At 46.8% G+C, this 25,059-nt stretch overlaps 2 protein-coding genes across 2 annotated transcripts; both read left to right on the top strand.

Moving 5' to 3' along the window:
- The first annotated feature begins 100 nt into the window (after nt 1-100).
- ift172 (intraflagellar transport 172) lies at nt 101-22,456 on the top strand. Its single transcript, XM_058065419.1, has 48 exons — nt 101-530; nt 1,198-1,341; nt 1,927-2,039; nt 2,107-2,146; nt 2,210-2,275; nt 2,385-2,464; nt 2,550-2,637; nt 3,054-3,268; nt 3,333-3,456; nt 3,522-3,617; nt 3,709-3,870; nt 4,833-4,886; nt 4,982-5,085; nt 5,220-5,305; nt 5,581-5,693; nt 5,800-5,967; nt 6,512-6,648; nt 7,742-7,849; nt 8,037-8,121; nt 8,187-8,279; nt 8,346-8,423; nt 8,500-8,748; nt 8,819-8,897; nt 8,989-9,109; nt 10,590-10,734; nt 11,463-11,552; nt 11,630-11,727; nt 11,798-11,933; nt 12,001-12,117; nt 12,939-13,081; nt 13,168-13,261; nt 13,834-13,898; nt 14,019-14,199; nt 14,314-14,423; nt 16,837-16,966; nt 17,406-17,504; nt 17,584-17,693; nt 18,336-18,399; nt 18,565-18,651; nt 18,729-18,845; nt 18,909-19,013; nt 19,161-19,280; nt 19,399-19,494; nt 20,372-20,431; nt 20,585-20,683; nt 20,762-20,915; nt 21,045-21,136; nt 21,427-22,456. Exons 1-48 carry the CDS (start codon nt 492-494, stop codon nt 21,514-21,516), a joined length of 5,244 nt encoding a protein of 1,747 aa, XP_057921402.1. The 5' UTR covers nt 101-491; the 3' UTR covers nt 21,517-22,456.
- A 1,481-nt stretch (nt 22,457-23,937) lies between these two features.
- LOC131123020 (uncharacterized) lies at nt 23,938-25,026 on the top strand. Its single transcript, XM_058065428.1, has 2 exons — nt 23,938-24,622; nt 24,686-25,026. Exons 1-2 carry the CDS (start codon nt 24,168-24,170, stop codon nt 24,831-24,833), a joined length of 603 nt encoding a protein of 200 aa, XP_057921411.1. The 5' UTR covers nt 23,938-24,167; the 3' UTR covers nt 24,834-25,026.
- The last annotated feature ends 33 nt before the right edge of the window (nt 25,027-25,059 follow it).

Raw genomic sequence — 25,059 nt, 5'->3', positions numbered from 1 at the left:
CGCTTTCCCATGTCAGCGGTAACTAAGGAGACCAAATGTGTTTACAAGAAGGCCGCCATTTCTCAACAATAGTGAGCCTTGTTGACGTCATCAGTCAGCGCCACGGTGCACTTTCACAGCACCCGGATATATTTCCTCCGACGTCTCCGAGGGAATTCAAACATGTTTGTCTTTTTGTATTTATTTTGTTGAATAGCAAGAGTGTAGCTGCCATTTTAGAATACATTAGAATTTGAAATGAAAATAAAACGCTGTCGTCGGAATTACGACAACCCTTCGTAAGGTTCATCGTGACGTCGTAAAGATGGCGACTGTTCCCATAGCAAAAAGTCTGGACTTCCGAGGACGCAAAAGCCAAACTCAGCCTCCATGGCAGCGAGTGACGCCTCAACCGTAGGCTCACAACATCTTGTTATTCCAAGATGCTGTACACCAAAACCATCTAACTGAACACATGTCAACTTCAGCGAGGCCGTTCGAGGTTTACAAACATGCAGCTGAAGCACCTAAAGACACTTTTAACCCCCCAGGTAAGAATACTACTTAGCATGAGCTAATTTAGCTGACGCCGACAGCGATTTTTTAAGGTGTCGACTTGGTGCTGATTTGCTTCTAATCACAATCAATCCTGCTGGAATAAAAATGCAGTTAGCTTCTTCGGACATATTTGTGGTAAATGAAAAGCTCTATATAAATAATGCATGTGGTATTGGCCCAATGTGTGTCAACAGGTGCTGCATTACCTTTACTAACACTCGCGCCACCCTTTACATCTGATAAATACACTGACGCCCAACATACTAGTGGATATTCTATGTTTTATGCATAGATAGGCGCCACATCGAGGGCTGAGCCGTACGTCAACGTCGCCGCCATATTGGATGGGTCAAGGTTGCTGTCAATATATACAAGTAAATGTACTTACTTTGCTAATGCACTTTTCGACAAATAATAATAATAATAAGAGTTTCCCAAGTATATTAGTGCGTGTGTGACTACATACATGATAGGAATGAACTTGAATTTCTTTTTCGAAAGGCGCTTTATGAAATTAAGTTCATTCACTTGTACTCATTTACAGCACAGCCCTGACCCATCCAATATGGCGGCGTCATTGACGTACTGCACTGCAGAGGTGGACAAACCTAAGCAATGCGGCGTCTTACTCTGTCTATGGTTTTATTTTATGTATCCTAGGAAGGTTCAGCGAAAGTGACTTGCATGGCTTGGGCCCCAAATAACAGCAAATTAGCGGTTTGCACTGTGGACAGAGTGGTGCTGCTGTACGACGAACAGGGGGAGAGGAGGGACAAGTTCTCCACAAAGCCCATCGATTCCAAGGTGGGACACTGAATCATTTGCACCCGGTGACCTATGGCTCTCCTTTTCAGGGGGAGCCTTCTCTTGATTATCACCACATAATGCATTATAGCAATTTATTTTATTTACAAATGGAAATGTTGACAGTTCATGTCATATTTCAGTTTTTGCTGCTAGTTAAATGATATTTCTAGATCCGGGTCATAGTTTGGACACCCTTGTTCTAGCAAGGTGGATGATTTGAGGCGGACCATTTCATATAGCTTTCATAATAATGAAGAAAATGTTCAGACTTTCTGGTATCCGTATGTATGTACCCGTTTTAATTGCCTTTAATTGCCTCAAGGATCTGTGTGGCAGGGTATCCCGTGAGGAAGGTGGTCAGGCCGTATGGATTTTTTGTTTAACCTCTCTCATTTTGTTCACCTCATCCTTTACTTTTGTCATCTGCAAATAATATTTGCACTTATTGCCGCCTTCATTTTGAGGTAAACTGACCAAAACAATGAGGAGCCCCTGTAGTTTATATTTCAGGCTGGGGTGCCAATTGGCAACCCTTACAGTCCATCACCCAGTGTAACCCACATCCGGTGTGTCTTGTGTCAGTATGGGAAGCAGAGCTACGTGGTCAACGACATGGCGTTCTCACCAGACTCCACCAGGATAGCCATCGGCCAGTCCGACAACATCATTTATGTCTACAGGATTGGAGAGGACTGGTAAACAAAAACAAAACATACACTTTGTACAGAATGTGCTGCTCTAACGTCTTTTTCTCCTTTCCAGGGGGGACAAGAAAACCATTTGCAACAAGTTTATTCAAACGGTCAGTAAACGTGCGTTTTGGTGTGTCCTCGTGGGACTAAAGGCCGTGGAATTGTTGTTTCAGAGCGCTGTGACGTGTCTGCTGTGGCCTGCAGAGCACACCATCGTTTACGGTTTGGTGGAAGGGAAGGTGAGGCAGTGATTATTTTTCTAATGACGTACTTTTTGTACACCGCAGAGCTGCAGTTTGATTAGCGCCTAGCCTCTGCCCATCAGTGTTTATTTATGATTCCTCCCAGGTTCGCCTTGCCAACGTTCTGACAAACAAGTCGTCAACCATCTACGTCACAGAGTCCTGTGTTGTCTCGCTGGCATCCAAGTAAGTTGTTGGTTTTTCTGAATGTTTTCACACAAATCATTTTATTTGAAGTTTATCTTCTTACTTTTTGATGTTGCTTTCTCAGTGTTTCTGGCAAAGGCATCCTGTGCGGCCACGCTAATGGGAACGTTGTTCGTTACTTCTTTGATGATGAAGGCTCGGGGGAGTCTCAGGTAATAGCGCACACCCCATGACCCCGCCCTCCCCCCTGAACTTAAATGCCTTTTTCAAAATTTCGCAACACCAGTTTCATTAATTAGTGTCAATCAAAAGCAATCGTTCCTTTTTTACCGTTCAAGAATAGAGTCAAAATATGGGAAAAAGACATAATCACGACAACTAAATTTACATGAAAAAAAATGCCCTGGTCATCTTATGTAATTGCAACATTGGTGGCGTTTTGGAGGAGTTTTTTCTTTTTTAGAGGCTTTTGTTGTGGAAATAGAATCCCATGCATCATTAGCTCAGAAAAGGAAAACGTGTGTTCCCGTCTCACATAAAGATTGTGGATGATAATTTTTTTGTATTGGATGTAATCCGATAGTGTACCTAATGAAGTGGCCACTGAGCAGTGTTCTCTCAACTGCAGGGCAAGCTGTTGATGCACACGTGCCCCCCGTACGCCCTGGCCTGGGGTGCAAACAGCATCGTGGTGGGAGGCTGTGACAAGAAGGTGGTGGCCTACAGCCGAGAAGGTCACCTTCTGCAAACATTCGACTACAGCCGCGACCGCAGCGAGCGGGAGTTCACGGTGGCCGCCAGCAGCCCCAGTGGCCAGTCGGTGGTCCTGGGCAGCTATGACAGGTGGGTGAGCGACAGCGTCCTCCGTCCAGACTTTTTATATGCAGCGCTGATCTTTCCTGTGCAGGTTGCGGGTGTTTAACTGGGCTCCCAGGAGGGGGGTGTGGGACGAGGCGAGGCCCAAGGAGATCACCAACCTCTACACCATCACCAGCTTGGCCTGGAAGAAGGACGGATCTCGCCTTTGTGCTGTAAGTATCCTCCGTGTGCTGATGTCTCAATACCATAGATGTCCTTTATTTGCTGGTGTTGACAGGGCACGCTCTGCGGGGGTGTGGAGCTCTTCGACTGTTGCCTGCGGAGGACCATCTATAAGAACAAGTTTGAAGTCACCTACGTGGGGCTGAGCCAGGTCATTCATCTCTTTGCTGTCCTCTCTCAAAGCCGATGAAGATGAAGCTACAACCTTGGAGATGTTGCATGTCCTTGCCGGGCTTCTGCAGGTTGTGGTGAGGAACCTCTCGGGAGGGGCGCAGGTGGTCCTCAAGTCTTACTACGGCTACGAGATAGAAGAGGTGAAAATCATGGGCAAGGACCGTTACCTGGTGGCGCACACCTCCGACACGCTGCTGCTGGGAGACATGCAGGCCAACAAGCTGAGCGAGGTGGGTGCTCACGGCGTCAAAACGTCTTGACTTCTTCATTGGATCGACGGCTTCATTTGGAAAGTAGACATACGACTGTACTCTATATAAGTACGTGCCTTCTTAGCTATCTGTATAAAATGTTGTTTCGTGTTCTTATCAATTACAGTAAAAGTGCAGAGAGGATTCACTTGCTAGATAATAATATTAATAATAATAATAATAATCCTGCAGGATTTTAAGGACTTAGTGGGTGATAAACATGAATATTATAGTTTTTTGGGAGGGGGTGAACAAGTATGGCAATGTAACGAGCAGCTTAAACTGACAGATAAGTCAGAAATCAAAAGTAGGAAAAAATGGTCTGGCTCATATACTCACCTTTTGTAAAAAAAAATGAAACCGAAATAAAAATGAAATGACCCCCCCCAATGACTGGGTTTGCCTTGGGACTCAATACACCCCTGCTACAGTGTGGAATTATGTTCAAGTTGGGCCTTTGGATTTGTAAATATGCAATTTGCAATGAAAGTGCTGGTTACACGAAGGGGGACGCGGGGATGTCAAACTTGTTTTTATTGAGGGCCACATCACAGTTACAACGGTACCCACGGGGCCCCTTATATACCCTCACTATATCTGAACAGAAATATGAATACAATCTCGTATTGATTAGTCATATCTTATTTATCGCAGTTAATTGGTTCCAGACTCAACCGCGATAAATGAAATTTTGCCAAGTAGCATTCAATAGTAATTCAAGCTAGTTAGCTTATCCGATTTATTTACTCTAAACCTAAGAAAGTATTCCAAACACAGTCGGGGAAAAAGCACAAAGAAACCAAAAACCTACCACTTCCACATGGAATGGGAGGAGAACCTTTTTTCCACTCAGCCTCAGCCGTGGCACAGTTATGATATAATTATCAGTACAATAGTAATGTCCCTATGGTGATTTGACTCACAATTGGATTATTTCTCAGGTGCCGTGGCCTGGTGGTGGGGGGAACGAAAAATTCTTTTTCGAAAATGAGTCGGTAAGTACTTAAAAAACCTTTTGCACCAACTGCCCTGAACTGGCAGCTGAAAGAAACGAGACAAATAGAAGCTTGTGTTGTTCATCGTGCTGCAGGTGTGCATGATTTTTAACGCCGGGGAGTTGAGCCTGGTGGAGTACAGCGACAACCAGGTGCTGGGGTCCGTCAGAACAGAATTCATGAACCCTCACCTCATCAGGTACGCCACCTATCAGGAGGCCAGCGAGCGTAAAACAACAGGAAGTCCAAGTTGAATCTGTCTTTCCACTTGCGTACACTAGATGGGGGTGTGGTTCTGGGTTTTAATGACGTTTTAATGACTTTTGTGTCTAGTGTGCGTGTCAACGAGAGGAAGCAGAAAGGAGTCGACACCAACAAAAAGCTGGCGTACCTGGTCGACCTCAAGACCATCGCTGTCGGTGTGTGTGTGTGTAACCAGTAAAGTATACTTTGTAGGAGTTGTGTATGGTTTCTCTTCAGGGGCCACAGTCGGTTTGAATTAAAAAGCTAATATAGGCCCCGTGCATCATATAACTGATATCATAATCATCCCATAGAAGCAGGAAAAAACTGCTTACTCTGGCTGCTTGTTTAATTAAAAAACAAACTCTTGGACACAACGCCAGTTAACGCAACACCACCAGGAGTGACCTCCAAGAGGTTAAGCTGCACTTTCCTCTTCTCGCCCTCTCAGTGGACCTGGTGGCAGGATCCAACCTGGGAACCATCAGCCATGACTCCAAGGTGGACTGGCTGGAGCTCAACGAGACCGGCTGCAAACTGCTCTTCCGGGACAAGAAGCTGCGGGTGAGAATGAAACCTTAGCAAAAAGTGGGGAAAAATGCACAGGCCGGGCCACGGGAATAAGCCAGAGATGATGATGATGATGATGATGTAGGTGTTTCTTCTCCAGCTGCACCTGTACGACATCGAGAGTGGTGTGAAAACCACGCTGCTGAGTTTCTGCACCTACGTCCAGTGGGTACCCGGCAGTGACGTGGTGGTGGCGCAGAACCGGGGCAACCTCTGCATCTGGTACAGCATCGACAGCCCAGAGAGCATCACCATGTTCCCCATCAAGGTGACCAGCAAGCAGTCCTAAGGCCTTCACGGTTCCTGAATACAGTGGAACCTTGGTTAGCACCACTAATTTGGTCCAACTCTAACCAAAACGGACACTAACTGAATCCATTTTTCTGATAAGAAATCGCTTCAATTCGTTTTACATACAGAAAACTTTGTTTTTTAGCGTATCTTTAGAACGTACAGAAAGGGGAACATGTGTCACATAAGGATTGGGGTTGATGGGCAAAAGTCAGTGAAGCTTTCCTTTAAGGTTACTTTGACCTTCATTGGACCTCATTCCCAAAGACCCGGTGTGGCAGCGAGACACCACATGGTCACCACCTTCCTGTTTTGTCATGAGTTATTTCTTCAATTCAACAGCCTTTCTCACCGCGGTAACCCAAAATGGAGCCTAAGAAAAAGTTGACAGCATTTTGAAGGAATAACTCGAAGACAACTGGGATAGGCACCAGCATCCCCCGTGACCCTCGTGAGGATATGTCGTAGAAAATGAATGAACGAATGAACCACGTCTGCTCGGTCTGCCCTCTTCTTGGCAGGGTGACATCAAAGACCTGGAGAGAGCCGAGGGGAAGACGGACGTGATCGTTACAGAAGGCGTCAAGATGGTGGCGTACACACTGGATGAGAGCCTCATCGAGTTCGGCACGGCGGACAACGATGGCGACTACGGAGCGTAAGCTTCCTCCAGATCAGGGGTCTCAAACTCAATTTACCTGGGGGGCACTGGAGCTAGGGTCTGGGCAAGGCTGGGCCGCATCAGGTTTACCAACCCCCCCCCCAAAAAAAACGCATTTATTAAAAACAAAAAAAATGTTAAAAACTTTGCTTTGGTTCCAATTTTCTACAAGAAAAGCTCTGATAAAACATTCCACTGTTCTCAAATATCTTACTTTTTATTTTTCTACACAAAATAAGATGAAAAATAAATAAACAAATCAAGAATAAAGAAAATCAATCAGTAATAAATAAATAAATATAATAATAATAAACGGCAAATAATAAAAACGTAAGAAACCACATATAGTTGGTGGGTAGACAAATTTTTTTTTTCAGATTAAAATGAACAAAGCATTATTAGAGCCCCGTAGACATGACAAAACACGACTATAGTCACATTTATACTTTTTTTATTTACAACATATTGCGCAACTGCAGGGTCTTGAGACACATGCTAACTCGCAAACTAGAGAGCTAGCGACCTAAACGGTAGCCTTCAAGTTATTTCCTTTAAACTTAAATAGCCAAATACTTACCACTTCCACACGGATAGGGAGGATAACTATTAACAGTTATTTAACCTTTAACATGAACATTAATCAAACGTAATAATTTTTTCTGGGTACATGATACCATACAGCATCCATATCAAACTTGCGCGGGCCGCACTAACATTAAACTTTCATATCAAGGCGGGGGCCTCAAACTAGTGTCCTGCGGTTTGGCCCGCGGGCCGCGTGTTTGAGACCCCTGCTCTAGATAATCTAAACCAGGGGTGTCCAAACTCATTATACTGGATTACGGGTTTATTCTTGTAACATTTTTGTTTGTGTATTTCTTCTCGTAATTATGATGTTATTCCCATATTTTAACTTTGTTCTTCTAACATGATATTGTATGTTATATATTTTCTTTCCAAAGCCTAATTTTCCAAAAATGACAACTTTATTTGTTGTTGTGTTTTTCATAATATTGCAAGTTAAGAAAAATAAGGAACATAACTTTAAGGAACATAATGTGTGTGTGTGTGTGTGTGTGTGTGTGTGCAGTGTCACAGCTTTCCTTGAGACTCTGGAGATGTCACCAGAGACCGAAGCCAAGTGGAAGACGCTCCGCAATCTGGCACTTGAGGCCGGCCAGGTGCACATTGCAGAAAGGTTTGCATCATGAACACACACACATGCACACACACACAAACACTGTCACAACACTCTTACACTCTAGCACAGCACAGCATCCCCCCATCTCCCTTGTCCCCCCAGTGCTGAAAAAGAAGTAGTCCTGTATGATGCTACATCGTGTTGACATGATTCCATCCATTAACCTTGTTGCATCGTGCTGCAGGTGTTTTGCAGCTCTGGGCGACGTCTCCACTCTTCGCTACCTCCACCAGACCAACCAGATAGCTGAGAAGGTTTCAAAAGAAATGGTGGGTGAGGCTTAACGAGGCGATGTCTTTACCGAGTTACTAAAGTTTAATGACATCTCATCCAGGGCGGTGACGGGATGGCGTTCTACCAGGTGCAGGTGCGCATGGCCATGCTGGATAAGAACATTGAGCTGGCGGAGATGCACTACGTGGAGCAGGTCCGTCAGATGTTGACGCTGCTGGTGAGAATTAGAACGGTGATTCTAATGTGCGTGTTGTCGCAGAACGCCATCGATGAGGCCATTGAGATGTACCAGGAGCTCCACATGTGGGACAAATGCATCGCCGTGGCTGAGGCCAAGGTACCGCGCCCTCAGCCTGTGATCCTTCATCCAGATTAGTTGCTTACTTGTTGTGCTCCCTGCTAACTGAAATTAGGGCCACCCGGAGCTGGAGACGCTGCGCAGGAACTACTACCAGTGGCTGACGGACACAGGTCAGCACGAGACGGCCGGCGAGGTCAAGGAGAACGAGGGAGACTTCCAAGGTGCTATCAACCTCTACCTGAAGGCGGGTCTTCCCGCTAAAGCCGCCCGCCTGGCCATGAGCAAGCCTAACATCGCCAACAACAGCGACACGGTCAGCCGCATCACCAGCAGCCTCGTCAAGGCCGAGTACTTTGAGCAGGTAGCAAAGTACTCAACAAGTACACAACAAGTAAAGGAACATTCCAGCATCAGTGTGTGTTGCTGACCAGGCTGGCGATCTGTACGAGAAGACGCGCAACCACCAGAGAGCTTTGGAGTGCTTCTGCAAAGGAGCTGCTTTCAGTAAAGGTAGGTCATCACCATCACACACACACACGTTGATTGTGTGTTAGCAAAATGAGCAGCTTTTACTGTCTGACTGTGTCCATGCGTCCTTCAGCCGTGGAGCTGGCTCGCCACGCCTTCCCCGCCGAGGTGGTGAAACTGGAGGAGGCCTGGGGCGACTACCTGGTCCAACAGAAACAGATGGACGCAGCCATCACCCACTTCATCGAAGCCGGGTACGTCATGTTGGGGGGGGGGGAGGGGGGCGCTGTTGGGGATGAGTGACCTGACAACTTTTTGGGCAGATGATGAGCGTGAAGGATGACTCCCAGGCTAGTTTGCAGTTTAAAGAGGACCTACTATGCTCATTTTCTGGCCTTTGTATTGAGTTGTGGACTCCGTAGAGCAGCTACATATGATACCTCGTGTAGAAAGCTTTCTAGGTTTTTCCAGATTTTGCACCTCTTCCTTCTGTGTTTCCATGCATTCATTTCCTGCTTCCCACCCACAAACCTCCCCCAGGTATGGCCACTCCACTGTGATTGGTCACACTCCGGACAACTGCAGAGCTCATTTTGTCCAATTATTTACCCAAAATAAACACAGCTGGAACACTGATAAATAGTGCTCTGATCAATCGCCACCGATTGGTATTTATAGGTTATCACATGGTTTGTCTGGTATCAGGCCAGGTATCATGCCCCCAAGTGTCAGTATCAGATACTGACTGATACGGCTGATACTGACACGCGGGGGCATGATACTGGGCCTGATACCAGACAAACCATGTGACGATCTTATTATCACATACTATTTAATCATGAGCTCATTATCATGTACTATTTAATCACAAGACCATTTTGTTTCCGGAAAATGTTCAGTTTATTACATGTATTATATCTAAACAGTGTAAACACAACAATTGCAAAAAATATTTCAACAATAATATTTTATCAACAGTCTTATCTTATCAATGTCTGACAATTAAAGTTACATTAAACAAAGTTTGGGTTTTTTGGTGACTGGAGAAGCACTAGGCACTAAGCACTCGTGTGCTGTTCTCTGATTGGTTGTTTCACAGGCACGATACCAGAGCAGCGCGCTCTGAGTGGACAGCTACGGGGGCTGATACTGGACATGGTTAAACTCTATATTTTATCAGTATCACTGCCCTGGGCTTTGACACAGTATCATTTTGGCCTTTTCCCGTATCATTCATGGGTGGTGTCTAGGGTACAGGGCCAATTAATACTGTAGTATGTGATAATGGATGATGCTTGCTTTATAATAAGCTCCGCCCCCGCTGCAGCATCCAGAACAACAATGTCTGCCGTGTGTGGGACCTCTTGTCTTTGTGAGAGTATTTCACCATGCAAAATGTGCCTCAAGAAGCGTCACAAAAGCAAAAAATATTTGTGTCAAAGTGAAAGCTGTTTTTCTCCCGAGAGTCCAACCTTTCTTTTGGTAGATTCCAAAAAATGACAAATGGCTGGGAGCGAATGTTTACTGTTTTTTTTTTCTTTCAGTACGTTTTTTTTTTTTAAACCGATATGTCATATGCCAGCCGGTGGTGTTATATATTTTAAAATGCCGTCTATTAGCTATTAGCAAACAGTCCCTGTAATTTTATTCAAAGCATAGAAAAGAAATCATTGAATGTCTTTTGAGACTTGAGCACACGTTCCAAGTCCCGTCTCCATCTTCACCCTTTTGCAGCTGCTCCATAAAGGCCGTGGAAGCGGCCATTGCGGCTCGCCAGTGGAAGAAAGCGGTCCACATCCTGGAGTTAAACGAGGACCCGTCCGCCGCCGTGTACTGCTTGAAGATAGCGCAGCACTACGCCTCCATGCAGGAGCTGGAGGTGCGTGAAGTTCATTTCATGCACTTGACACCGGAAACACGACACCTACTTCCTATTCATTGCTAGCCTGCTTTCAACATGTTTGACTAACTAAGCTCTTTCCCCACGGGGCAGCTATTGCTGATGTTTTCAGAAGAGCCACAGACGTGACTTGACTAACCAGATGTCATGTTGACAGCCGTCAGCTTCCGCTTTGCATCCGTTAGCAGCCCGCGTTTGGAAGTTTGTCACAGCGGTGCGAATAAGTGCTGACGACGACAGAGGAGAACAAGATCAGACGCCGGCACAAAGCGAGGAATAAAGCAAGGCAGGGCCATTCTGATGAGCTCAGCTGAGCCAAGCTGCCTCTGCAGACGGTGCCAGACTGAAAATAGTCGTCTATTTGCGTCTCTTTGCGCCACAGGAACATTTCGGCAAAGTAATTAAGATAACAAGCTCGCTGCTCCACAACCTGTGCATCTTGCAGGAGAGCCTAATTGTCTGTATAAAGTACGACAATAAAGACCAGCCGTACGCATACCTGCCACTTCACCGAGGAAGCAATGACATGCCACTTTTTAATCGGCAAAATGTGCCGTTTGCACACAATCACTTTGTTTCTTCCTTGCCATCTCCAATCTGTCCATCACCCCTTGGCTCAAGCCACTCTTGCTTATCCAATGAGCGACGGAAATTGCGTAACATTGATTGTAAGAAGCTGCTGAATGTGGTTGCCATGCGTCCTGCAGGTGGCGGAGCAGCTGTTTGTGAAGGCGGGCCACATCAAAGACGCCATCGACATGTACACCGCTGCAGGATGCTGGGAGGAGGCTCACAAGGTCATCAGTATATCCTCATGTGTTGAACACGCGCTTGTTCTATTGATGGTAACAAAGGTGCTGCTTTCGTGACGTAGCTGGCCCTAAAGTGCATGAGCAAGGAGGAAGTCACCGACCTTTACATACGCCGGGCTCAGGAGATGGAGAGAGATGGCAAACTGAAGGAGGCTGAGAGGTAAAAGTAGCTTTTGTCTTTCTACGTCCCGGAGGAATAGAATTTCCCCAACACCTGACTCTCTCTTCAGGTTGTTCTCTACGGTAAGCCAGACTGATCTGGCCATCACAATGTACAAGAAGAAGCAGATGTTTGACGACGTGGTCCGCCTGGTGGCCAAACATCACCCCGACCTGCTGGCTGAGACCCACCTCCACCTGGCCAAGGTGAGCCCCGGGTCCGCTGCGTCCTTCCTGGCTACAGGATGGATCTTATGTTCTGTGGTGACTGCAGGAACTGGAGGGCGAGTCCAAGTTCTCAGAGGCAGAACATCACCTGATGCAGGCTGACGACTGGAAGGCCGCTGTCAACATGTACCGACTTCATGACATGTGGGAGGATGCATACCGGGTACACACCTCCATCACGTTCCTTTGCGATCCTGGATGTTATTTGGACGGAGATAGACGGAGATTTTTTTCATTTTACACTTCCAGTCTGTCAGGGGTGTCCAAAGTGCGGCCCAACGGCAATTTGCGGTCACGGCACATTCTAAAAATGTAACTCAACAAGAAAACTGCTGCAAAAATGGTAAAATGAGCAGTCATTTCACAAGGAGAAATTGAAAATATTAAGAGAAAAATAACCAATCGAGTTGTGATTTTGGAAATTAGGTTGCGGAAAAGGTTATAATGTTATGACAATAAAGTCAAAATATTATGTGAACAAAGTCAAATTTACTAGAAGAAAATTTACAGAAAATTTAAATAGTTGGAAATTTGAAAAAAAATCGGCAGTAATTGTATGAGAATAAAGTCAAAATATTAAGAGTAAGAAGTCACACGAACAAGAAACAAAGGCACAATTTTAGGAAAATAAACGACTAATATTTTGAGGTAAACTATTATTTTAGTAGCAACAAAATTTTTTTCGGAGTTGGAATATTATGAGATACAAACAACAACACAAAAAGTTGTTATTCTTTGGTTTAAAACAAAGTTATAATATGTGAATAAAGTCATAAGACAGAAAATGTGCAAATATGGAAGAAGAAAGTTGAAATATTTGGAAAATGTTTAATGAAAAACCAGCAAAAACAGCAGAGACCTGTTATTACATTAATAATTGCTCTTTTCACCTGTATCACAAAGATCTAAGTATGTGTACCGGTTACTTGTGAGCATATCTACACGTGTTGCTTGACAAAACGTGTGTGTGTGTGTGTGTGTCAGATCGCCAAGAGCCACGGGGGTGCAAATGCCCAGAAGCAGGTGGCCTACCTGTGGGCCAGGAGTCTCGGGGGAGAGGCGGCCGTCAAGCTGCTCACCAAGTTTGGCCTGCTGGAGTACGGAATCGAGTCGGCGTCCAACAGCTTGTAAGACGCAAGGCCCGCCGACTTAAGCATGAGCTGCCTTCTCCAACCATGACGAGAACCACCGTCTTCTGTCTTTTGCTTCGCAGTTTATTCGACTTTGCCTTCGAACTGGCTCGTCTTTCAAACAAGGACAAGATACCGGAGATCCACCTCAAATTTGCCATGTACCTGGAAGACGAGGTACTTCTCCATCATGCTGCACACCACACATCAGGGGTGTCCAACATGCACTCCAGGGGCCGTTTTACACCCTCTGCGCCTTTCGTATCGGCTCTTGGCATAGTCTAAAAATAAAATTCATTCATTCTTAACCCTTTTTTCTGTTATGTTACTATTTCAAAAGGTAAATTTAAAAAATAATCGACTGAAAGTTTGTAATGGGAGTAAATTTATTGATCTAATTTGCATATTACGACATCACCAGATTTAGAATTCGAAATACTCCCCCACACAAACGCTCCTTCTCATGCCAACATCATTTATCCATCCATCCATCCATTTTCTATGCCGCTTATCCTCGCTTGGGTCGCTGGGGTACGCTGGAGCCCATCCCAGCCGACCTCGGGGGAGAGGCGGGGCACACCCCGGACTAGTCCAACATTTATTCACATTGTCAATTTCCATGAGATTGGGGAAAAATGTATCAAAGCGCCCCCCCCCCCCCCCCAATCCATTCATGTAAGCTCGAACCCACCCCCTCCCCCCACCCGCCATACAGTACGTCATCTCAACATTCCTGTGTTGGCTTCCAGGGCAAGTTTGCAGAGGCTGAGCAGGAGTTCATAAAAGCAGGAAAGCCCAAAGAAGCCGTGCACATGTGAGTACATGTGATGCATTTAAGGCCATCGTATTTTAGACGAGAGGTCTCCTATGAAAATATGTTTACCTCAGTTATTGGCGTACGAAAGAGAGATGTTGTTTTTGTGTTCTCTTGCAGGTACGCACACAACAAAGACTGGGCCAATGCGCAGCGCGTGGCCGAGAGCCACGATCCAGAGAGCGTCCCGGAGGTTCTGGTGGGCCATGCCAAGTTCTGCTTTGAACAGAAAGACTACCAGAAGGCTGAGGCCCTCCTGCTCCGAGCGGAGCGATCCGACCTGGCCGTTAAATACTACAAGGTAATTTTAGGAAGCAGAGCTGCAGAACTAATTGGTGCTGCACTCAGCGGTGACATCTGATGAGACGTCTTGATCAGCTTCAAAGCTGCGTGGTAAAGCTGCTGTGTTTCTCAGGACGCTGACATGTGGAGCGATGCCATGCGCATCTGCAAGGAGTACCTCCCCAACAAGCTCGCCCTTCTTCAGGAGGAGTACGAGAAGGAGGCCACCAAGAAGGGCATGCGGTGAGAACAAACATCCACACTCTCTTTGAACTCCGACTAGCTTAGCCCTTTAGCCTGCCGCCGCTAATCACCTCAGTACCGAATGATGCAGGGAGATGTTAGCTTGGGCATGGATTCAACCATTCCAATCCCTGGGGTCACTTGAAGGCCCAGCAGGATCCCCGAAGCCCGAGCTTGAAGAGCTCAGCCCAACCAGGACACATTTGGTAGCTGCCAAGCCGCAGCTCATCATCCCTCTTAACAACTCGTGGGAGAGAACATCAAACGTTACCCTTGGAAACCACAGAGGAAGATGTTGGTTTTAAGCAAGAACACGCTGAATTATTCAACTCTGCCTGCTGCTTGCGCCTGCTTTTTATTTTGCTGGGATACAGCCTGGACGGCCGTCTCGAAAGAAATCACGCGAAGGAAGAGTGGAACGCTTGATCGTCAGGATGTCCCACGGCATTAGCGACCTACAAATCAGATATCGGTTCATATCGCTATGGCTTTATTCGCCCAATTCTGGTATCGGAGCCCTTGATTAAACGACATTTTCTAATTTAATGTACAATCTGAGACCATACAGTAGCAGATACACCCATAATATCCTGTTACTTACGGTACTTTGTCATTTTAAGCTTCCTTCCTGGGCGCGGTGGTTCCACCTGGCCCATAGCAGCGACCGTTGCATCAGTTTTCAAATGAATTCATCATGATTAATCACCATGTGCCACTATGTGGGGAATATGACAATTTTTCAGTATTTTAATGTAATGTAATGACACTAAAAATGTTTAAAAAATTAGTTTCCGCCATGAAGGTATTCTTTTTGAGAGCTCTAATTGCTCTGGTGACTTTTATTAATAATAATAGCACATTTTATTTAAAAGCGCCTTTCAGGACACCCAAGGTCGCTGTACAGAAGATAAAAAAATGCCAATATGAAATACAAGATAAAAGACAACATACAATAAATAAGAACATACAATAAATAGGGGGAGGGGGGACCATGTGAAGCAGTTAAAGAGAATAGGCAAGTTTGAACAGATGAGTTTTGAGTTTGGATTTGAAAATGGGAAGGGTGGCAGAGTTACGGAGGTCTGGTGGCAATGAGTTCCAGAGTTGGGGCAGAGCGGCTGAAAGCTCTGCTCCCCATAGTGCTAAGACGTGCAGAGGGTACAGTGAGATGGAGGGACGCGGAAGATCTGAGGGAATGGGATGGCTTGAGAATGTGGATGAGGTGGGGGGGCAAGGTTATGGATGACTTGTAGGTGAACAGAAGGATTTTGTAGGTGATTCTTTGGGTCACTGGGAGCCAGTGGAGTTGCTGCAGGATGGGGGTGATGTGGTGGGATGAGGGGGTTCTGGTGACGATCCGGGCAGCAGAGTTCTGAACCAGTTGTAGTTTATGGAGGGATTTTTGAGGGAGGCCGAAGAGGAGAGCGTTCGTAGTAGTAGTCGATACGGGAAGTGACAAGGCTATGGATGAGGATGGCGGTGTTGTGGGGGGTGAGGGAGGGGCGTAGACGATTAATGGAGCGCAGATGGAAGTAAGCTGACCTGGTGACGTTATTGATGTGGGATTGAAAAGATAGTGTGCTGTCGAGGATGACACCCAGACTCTTGACCTGAGGGGAGGGGGAGACTAAGGAGCTGTCGATGGAGAGAGAGAAGGAGTATTGTTTATTTTATGAGCTATGCAGTCATTAAGTTGAAGTATATTTCCTCAAAGTATCAGTGTCAGGTATTAGTGTCGCGTAGACCAGCCTGAATTTGACTCTGTATGGATTTGGAAAAGAAAACAACGGAATGGTACATCACTACTCCATAACGGCATGAGGCGATGTGTCACTACGCCAGAAAAGTACTGTAGTTGACGGTGTTAGCTCTTACAGTAACATTGTTACGTCACGTCACATAAATGTAACATTTCATTCGTTTTTGGAGGATTTTGTAGGAGGAATGTGTGTATCTTATGATGTGCTACCTCATCTTAGCTGTTTTTCTTTGTTTAGAACGCACAGAAAAGAGAAAGACGTGTGTTAATGTTTCACATGAGGATTGTGGATGATGAAAAAATTGCAGTTTTCCTTTTAATAAGATGTCTGCTGACGTTGTGCAGGTTCAACACTTTTTTATTAGCACGCTGCGCCTTACATCCTGTCAGGCAGCGTCCAGTAACAATATACGGGTCTCAGAAAAATGGCTTCCATTCGCAGTGAAAGCGCTTTAATTGGTTGTGGGGTTTTTTTTTATGACTTTGGCCGCAATTGGCCAGCAGGCTGCAGCTTTAAGGCCCCTGGTTAAAAATAAACATGGCTTTTTTTTGTGTGTGAAATGCATCACAGCATTTTGATTCATCATCGGTTGACAGCAGCATGTCAACCAGGCCCCGCCCATCCAGCTGATGTGTGTTTGTGCGTGCTTCCAGAGGTGTGCAGGGTCTGCTGGAACAGGCGCGGGAATGGGAGCAGTCTGGAGAATATTCCCGGGCGGTGGAGTGCTACCTGAAGATGAAGGAGGACCCCAATGTAGGCCTGATGGAGAAGTGCTGGACCAAGGTAAGCCTTTCCGAGCTCCGTGCACGTGTGTGTTGCGTTGTGTTTAGCATCTTCCAGCGGCAGGTGGATGATGACGTCGGAAAGGTTAAGTGTGTCACATGAAGGTCAATCGATCTTTTTTCCTGCTGCAGGCCAAAAAGGCCAAGATATTGTTCCTTATTGACTGTTGGATCCGAAGCGTGAATGTGCAGGTGTCATCACGTTGCTAAAGCAAAGGTTACGGGGTTGTCCCCATCAATAAGTTGGCGGTTTGACCAGAGGGAGCAAATATTGCATCAGAGGCGGAGCTTGTGTTTGCTTTGTCGGAAGTTCTTCAAGGCAGCTGAATGCGCACGTTGGAGTTCAGCACAATCGCTGACTCATCAAAGGCGCTCCTCTCTCCATCTCCGTTTTTGAGGTTCTGCTCAGTTGGACGTACTGCCTTGTGTTGTATGTCCAGGCCGCCGAGTTGTCAATCAAGTTCCTGGGAGAGGAGCGAGCGGTGAAGGTGGTTCAAGTGGTGGGGCCTCGCCTCGCCAAGCTGAGGAAGTACAACACCGTGGGTCACTGTGGCGCACACACACAGATTGATTAGTTCCGTGAGAGCGTCCATCATGTCTTCATGTGTCGCACCCAAGGCTGCCGAGCAGTATTTACACGTGGGCCTGGTCAAGGAGGCCATCGACGTCCTCATCGAGGGGGAGGAGTGGAACAAAGCCAAGAGGGTGGCCAAGGAGCTGGAGCCCAGGTAGGCTAAACACATCCATTCTTTATCACGGTTAATTGGTTCCAGACACGGTTGTGATGAGGGAACTTCCAATATTAATAACTGAATATTTTTTTATGACTTTCTAAGTACAGGCTTTAATATTCATAGATTCCTGGAGACATCAGATAACACTCTTGGTCTTTGTTTACATCACATTGGGGGGGGCAATGGCTCAGAAGGTAGAGCAGGTCGTGCAGAAACCGGAAAGTTGCTGGTCCGATCCTGGCTCCCTCCGCTGCCCCAGCGCGCCTTTGTCTACAGATGTAGCCTATCACTAGTGAATGAATAACAATGGCTTCACTTCATTGGGAAGCGCTCTGGGGGCCTCGAATAGTGCTGTAGAAAACATCATTCATGACATCATCATTACATGGCGCAGGCTACGGGGTACATGAGACGGCCGCCGCGTGCACCGAGCTAACTCGCTAACCTCCCCAGTTGACTTGTACTTTAAACCTAAGATTGGAGAAAGGATGGAGAAGCCCAAAACGTACCATTTCCACCATGAGAAGGTTCTCATGGTCCCTAAAAGACAACACCATGTCTTTATTGTGAGCGGATGTGTGGTCTATGAACGTTCTGGAAAGTTCTGGTGCTCTTCATGGCCTTTCTCTTCTGTAGGTATGAGAGCTACGTGGACCAGAAGTACAAGGAGCACCTGAAGAACCAGGGCAAAGTGGACTCGGTGAGTCCAATGTGCTTAGATAAAATAAACATAAATTAAACATAAAATAAAAAGATATTCCACCAACCTCAAGCCCTGTTTACCACAAAAGATGGAAACTTGAATACTAACTCAGTTTGATGCTTTTGGTTGGACGGCTATCACATTGTCCTTCAAACTGCTCAGCTGGTGGGCGTGGACGTCATGGCAGCCCTGGACATGTATGCAGAGAGAGGCCAGTGGGTGAAATGTCTGGAGACGGCGTCCAAACAGGTTGATGAAGGTTTTGGTGCCAAGTGCTCACGTGCACTCCCCCGTCTAAATGTCCCTGATGCACGCTGGCGTTTCAGAACTTCAAGATCCTCCACAAGTACGTGGCCTTGTATGCCACGCACCTCATCAAGGAGGGGGACCCTGTCAAGGCGTTGCAGCTCTACGTGCAGCACGGAGCGCCCCCCAACCCACAGGTACACACCCCCACCCACACATGATGAAAGTTACAAAACACCAAACGTTTTTGTCCTTCTCAGAACTTTAACATCTACAAGCGCCTCTTCCTGGACATGATTCACCTCCCCGAGGCTCCAGAGTCGTACCGCACCTGGGCCGACCTCCGCAACGTCCTGCTGCAGCTGGTAGGACCGCCGCCCCGACCTTGTCACCTCGAAAACGCAATGAGGACAACCACGGGTCCACCAGTAGAACATGTTATTATATAAGACGGCCATGTTTGACAGCTCTGCCTGAAGGTCGTGTGTTCTTTTGTGCGTGTGTGACGTCAGTGTGAGAGCCTGTCCAAGTCATCGGGGGAGAACTCTGCGGCGCACGAGGACTTTGAGCAGATGTTGCTTATCTCGCACTACTACGCTGCCCGAGCCGCCGCCGCCGGGATGGAAGAGCTGGTACGTGACGAAGGGCCCCTGGGACCGCCGGAAGCCTGTTATGTTCTTGGTGTCGCCGTGCAGGCCTGGTCAGAGTGTGTTTGTGTGTTTGTGTGATTGTGTGTTTGTGTGTTGGCAGACCGCCATATCGGCCAAGCTGTGCGTGTCGCTGCTGCGTCATACGGACCTGGTTCCCGCAGACCGAGCCTTCTACGAGGCCGGCCTGGCCTGCAGGGTAAGCACTTCCTGGCCTGATCCACCCAGGGGTCTGTCTCCATCTTCTAAAGCAGGGTTGTCCTAAGTGCGGCCTGGGGGCCATTTGTGGCCCGTGGCTGTTTATTGGCCTGACCCTAACTGTGAAGTCATCCTTAGCTTACATTGTGGTTTAAATATTTGCATTTTTATTTATTTAATTTATAAGTGACCGCTGTTGATGATTGATATGTCATGATTGACTATGGACTATTATTAGTACAAAAATATTGAAAGACAAGTCGTATTCTGATCACTAAATGCATTACAGTTGAGAAACGTGTTGTAAACAAAGAATAATAGGAGTGTAAAAGTAACTATAGGGGTGTTATTTCATGTCTACAGGGCTCTAATAATGGCTTAAAAATTTAAAAAGTCATAAAGAGGTTTTCTATGCTCTATGAAAATATTCCACTTATTAATATTGACACTAAAAATAGTCTTCACCGCCATCTTCTTCTTCCTTGTTGGGCTTTTCCCTCCGGGGGTCGCCACAATCTCCTCCATCCAACCCCGTCTTCTACATCTGTCCTCTCACACCAACTACCCTCATGTCCTCCTTCACTACATCCTTAAACTCCTCTACGCCTCCTACCTAGCATCCTTCTACCAAGAAATTCACTATCTCCCCCCTGGACATGTCCCCACCATCTCAGTCTGGCCGATAACTGACTTTGCTTTTTCACTGACATCATAAAGTTTGTTCTTGAACAAGAGTACACAGAGTACACAGAGTACACAGAGTACACAGCAACTTCTTAGCATTACAAATATCAGGTGGCCCTCGCCCCCTTTGGGTTTTCAGCATGTGGACCTGGCCTTTCTCAGGGTAACGCTGCTTGTCTTCTTCTTCCTGACAGGCGGCTGGCTGGGAGAACATGGCCTTCATCTTCCTCAACCACTTCCTGGATGTGTGTGACGTGAGTCTCCTCCTCCTTTGCGCCTAACAGCAAGAAGTCTTCCATAACATGAAGTGTGATATGTGATATGCTTATGTACAGCCACGTTACAATACGCTCTATATTGCGTAACAAATAGAAACATGAATAAAAGTCTCTTCTGCTTTGGGTCAGGCCATCGCTGAGGGAAGCCTGGACTCTCTGGATCACTCTGACTTTTCAGACACGGATATTCCCTTCGAAGTTCCGCTTCCTACCAAGCCTTGTGTCGGTGTAAGGAAGCCATCACACACACACACACACACACGAATACACACAATCACCTGCCTTTGTGTAATGTGTGTGTTGCAGGACCCCCAGCGGGAGGAGATACGCAATTGGGTCCTGACGGTGGCCGTGTACGGCAGGCTGGAACAGGTTCTTCCACGGGATGAGAGGAACTCGTACGAAGCCTCGCTGGTGGACGCCAACAGTGGCCTACGCTCGCTGCCTTGTGTTCTTACTGGTAACACACACACACACACACATTGCATCATATTCTGGGATGCTAAAAAGCCACATGAATCCAAAAGAGCAGCAAATGTCCACTGGTTGCCTGACCAACCACGACCTTGGAAATGTGTTCCGCCTTCAGGCTACCCCGTTCTGAGGAACAAGGTGGACTTCTCCTCGGCAGGAAAAGCTGCCAACAAAGAAGACTGGAACAAATTCCTCATGACGACCAAGGTGAGACGGGACAGGCTTTCTACATTCCTGGTGTCCAAACTGCGGCCTGCTGGCCATTTGTAGGGGATTCAGATGTTGTGCTCCAACCATGAACATATCAGATGTCTTCTATCTTTTATCTTGAGATTAGTGTCCTATCTTTCTGTTCATAAAATACAGCAAACATGGGCATATTTCACACATAGTGATAAATGTTGATTAATTGTGATTAATTCATTTGAGGACTGTGATTAATTAGATTCCTATGTTTCATGGCATGAAAATGATGGCGTGTCTCTCGTGTCCTGCAGACCAGCCACAGTCCCGAGTGTCAGGACGTCCTGAAGTTCATCAGCCAGTGGTGCGGCGGCCTGCCGGCATCTGGGTTCTCCTTCCAGTGACCCCCGCTGGGGGGGGGGGGGGGGGGGGGGGTTCTGTCCTTCTTAGAAGGATTTTTGTTTATTTATTACGGACATTTCCTAGCGTGAATGCCACTTTGGTGACCCAACAACTTCCTGAGCTTCAGTCAACTCCTCAAAGCTTCACGGGAAAGCTACACCTCGTCTATCGGAAGCTCCGGGTTTCATTTCATCTGTTCCGATGGTTTCTCAGGTCCGATTTAGCTGATCTGAGCTGCAAGTCAAACGTGGCGTTCACGTAAAACAAGATGAAGTGAGAGGAAGCAAACACTACCGCTCGTGGCGGCGTCGCCACCTCCTAAATGTCACGTGGCCACCGAAGGTCCACCCCGGCCTTGGCGCTCAGCTTCTCCTCGTTTCACGGAGCCCGTTGCTGCTTCATGCACACGAAATAACACCTCCAAAAAACTTTTGTTGTGCTCCATCCTTCTGACTCGGCTGTGCTGTCACCATGGAAACTCATCCCTCCGCTCGCCATCATCCGTCTTTTTCGCTGGCCTCACCAGAAGGGCCGCCGCTCTCAGGATGGCGTCGCTGAACACCACCGACGGACTCCAAACAGGTCGACGTTTAAAACGCCTCTTTTCTCCAAGAGTGCCACGGATCACACGGCACCAACAATGTGTGTACATTTTATTTACCTCGGAAATACAATAATAAAATAGTTTTTAAGCATTTTTAGCTATTTTCCTAAGAGTGGGGACATGAAAAACACACAAAGAAACCATTGAACTTTATTTCAGTGATGCTGAGAGGACAAAAGGAATAATTGTACAATTATTAGTACTGTGTGAGTATTATACTGTTTTTAATCCTTTGACACTTTTGCAGTTCAGTGATAACAGCCACAATACATATTCAATATAATATTCCATAAAAGGAACCATGAGCGCATACATTTGGCATGTAACTAGGATAGGAAGTCAGCCTCAAACTGAAAACAGCGGTGCCCCCCCCCCCCCAAAAAAAATAATGTTTAATATTTATATTCTGTGAAAAGGAAGTATTTTTCGGCATTTTACTGTAGTACCCCTTTTGACCCGAGGAGGCGCTCGTTAGCAGGTTGAGTGTTTAGCACGGCACGGTGCTTGTAAAACATTCCAGGAAGCCGTTCCCTAACGGACGCTTAGAGTACTTCATGTTGGTTGGAGTGGAGTCATGCGGGTAAAATCGTTTTAATCAAACATTCAGGTTGAAAATAATCCCAGCTATTATTAAAAGATTCATATATAAACATTTATTATAATAGATGTAGTATTGTTTTATATTATGTAAATAAATAATGCACATTTAAATGATACACATATAAGTTAATATATAAATATCCCAATATTTCCTTGGAAATTACCAATGTATTATGGTTTTGCAGCATTGGTCTGTGACCAAAGCTAGACCAAAGGCTATAGACCATAGACTGTAGACCAAAGGCTATAGACCAACGGCTATAGACCAACGGCTATAGACCAACGGCTAGGCTGAGCCAATAGGAACACGAATTTGCCCGTTGTGCGCGGCGGTCTCTCTTGGCATTCACCGCGTGCCTTAATTGTATGGACATTTAAATCAAGGTCCGCTGTGAACACGACGAGAGACGACCTGCTCCACGTCACATGACCACTGACCGCATCACAGCGGGTGGCTTGCTTTCCCGCAGCTTCACCACCACCACCACCACCACCATCACCGTCCCACCCACAAAAACCCCATCGTACACTCTGTCCTCATCCGTCCTGTCATCCTCCTCGACCTTCACTTTGACCTCTGAGCACCCAGCGCCACACTTGAGTGTTTGCACACACGCACTCGAGTGACATCAAACGTCTCCTCATATCTGAATGAATATGAAACATAGAAGGGAGCTGATGTTTTTCGGACATGATGCAACATGGGTGTTTGTCTTGGGGGCCCAGCAGCAGCGGAGCAGCTTGGAGCAGCTTGGAGCCCAAATGGTGGGACTTTTATTGTTTCAAGGCAGGTAAAAGCAGTGGAGAGGTCCTTTTGGGCAGCACTTAAAGCCTCCATTATCCTGCAGCAGCCGTAATGCACCTGCTTATAGAGCACCGCATTAATGGCTCAGCTGCAGGGGGGGGGGGGGTGATGCTGGGACTTGCTCATCCTCATCACCCCCACGTCCTCCCCAAAAACATCACTTCCTGCAGCATTTTGTGTGCGAATGCAGCATCACATGCTAATGACCCAGATATAGCGTGCAGCAAATGCATGGGGTTGGGGGGTTGGGGGGGGGGCTGCCTGTCTTTGTGGGTGTCGCGCTGCCCGTGTCATTTTCCACCAAGTGAAACCAGTCAAATTGCAACATGGTGTAAAATAAGAGGTTGTTGAGCATTGTGCGCGTTATGAAGCCTGAATTTCCGTGAAGCATTTGAAACACCGCACATATTTACAATGAGGGCGTGTGCGCAGTCTCATACAAGTTGCGCAGAGCATATACGCATATTGCGTCTTTGTCACGTCCGCTGTCAAGCACCTAACCCAAGTATAAAATAGCAACAAAGCAGTCAACATATTTCATATCATTAAAAACCGCACACCACAGTCGCAACACCACCACTACCAAATTGCGCAGATTGACTCTTTTTTTTTTACCGCACATCTCCATCCTTGCATGCAGCTCGATGAAAGAGGCCGACGAGCGGGAGACTTGTGTCCAACGATTGAACGCTTACATGCGCCTCGGTGAGCGAGAGCCACCCGGTCCTCGGAGCCCCGCGGCGGAGGTCCACGCAGGACGGGATGGCGACGCTGAGGATGCTGCGGGGAGGAGGAGGAGGAGGACAGGGATGCGGAGGTCCTTTTGTGCATCCTCAGCTGAGTCCAGGGAAGCTGCCGAGGCACAAATAGTCCAACATTTTTGGTACAGCTCAGGCTGCAGCAGAGTGAGGATGACGACGAGGAGCTGGGCGCAGTCAGATGGAGAGAGGAGGAGAGAGGAGGGGAGGGGAGAGGAGAGGAGGAGAGAGGAGGGGAGGGGTGGTCCTCTGAAGCCAGGTTGTTACATCCTCAGCCTCCAGCTCGACACCCCCTCCCCCCTTTGCATCCTCTTGATTGTGCCGGCTGAGCAAGGCCCACGGTAAGACACCTGGCAGAAGAAGTATTTGGACTCATGATGACACTTTTTATTTTCTCCTTTCAGGACTTGGTGCACCAAGTGCTGCCAATCATCCACGTGTCATCAAACCAATCATCCACATGTCATCAAACCAATCATCCGCGTGACATCAAACATGGCCTGCATGGCTTGGAAAGTGATTCTAGTTTGTGTCATACATGATAAACAATAAAAGGTAGAGTATGTGCCATATCAGTCCAATGGCCGACATGAGGCCTATAGGACAGGTAGTTCAAGCCGGCAGCTTTGCAGGTAGGTAGATATAGGTAGGTAGATATAGGTCGGTAGGTTAGTAGGTAGGTATAGGTAGGTAGGTAGGTATAGGTAGGTTGTTTGGTAGGTATAGGTAGGTAGGTAGATGTATAGGTAGGTAGGTATAGGTTGGTTGGTTGGTAGGT

The sequence above is a fragment of the Doryrhamphus excisus genome, chromosome 1 (genome assembly GCF_030265055.1).
Source record: "Doryrhamphus excisus isolate RoL2022-K1 chromosome 1, RoL_Dexc_1.0, whole genome shotgun sequence".
NCBI classification, from domain to species: domain Eukaryota; kingdom Metazoa; phylum Chordata; class Actinopteri; order Syngnathiformes; family Syngnathidae; genus Doryrhamphus; species Doryrhamphus excisus.
The sequence above is the reverse complement of the archived record's forward strand: the minus strand, read 5'-3'. Positions and strand labels throughout refer to the sequence as shown.

Bases quoted from the DNA above. Each gene is read 5' to 3' on its own strand.
- ift172 (XM_058065419.1), top strand. From the start codon at position 492: ATGCAGCTGAAGCACCTAAAGACACTTTTAACCCCCCAG. The intron at 5,968-6,511 runs GTGACCAGCAAG...TCTTCTTGGCAG, and splicing joins TCACCATGTTCCCCATCAAG to GGTGACATCAAAGACCTGGA. The intron at 12,118-12,938 runs GTACACACCTCC...TGTGTGTGTCAG, and splicing joins TGTGGGAGGATGCATACCGG to ATCGCCAAGAGCCACGGGGG.
- LOC131123020 (XM_058065428.1), top strand. From the start codon at position 24,168: ATGAAAGAGGCCGACGAGCGGGAGACTTGTGTCCAACGATTGAACGCT. The intron at 24,623-24,685 runs GTAAGACACCTG...TTCTCCTTTCAG, and splicing joins CCGGCTGAGCAAGGCCCACG to GACTTGGTGCACCAAGTGCT.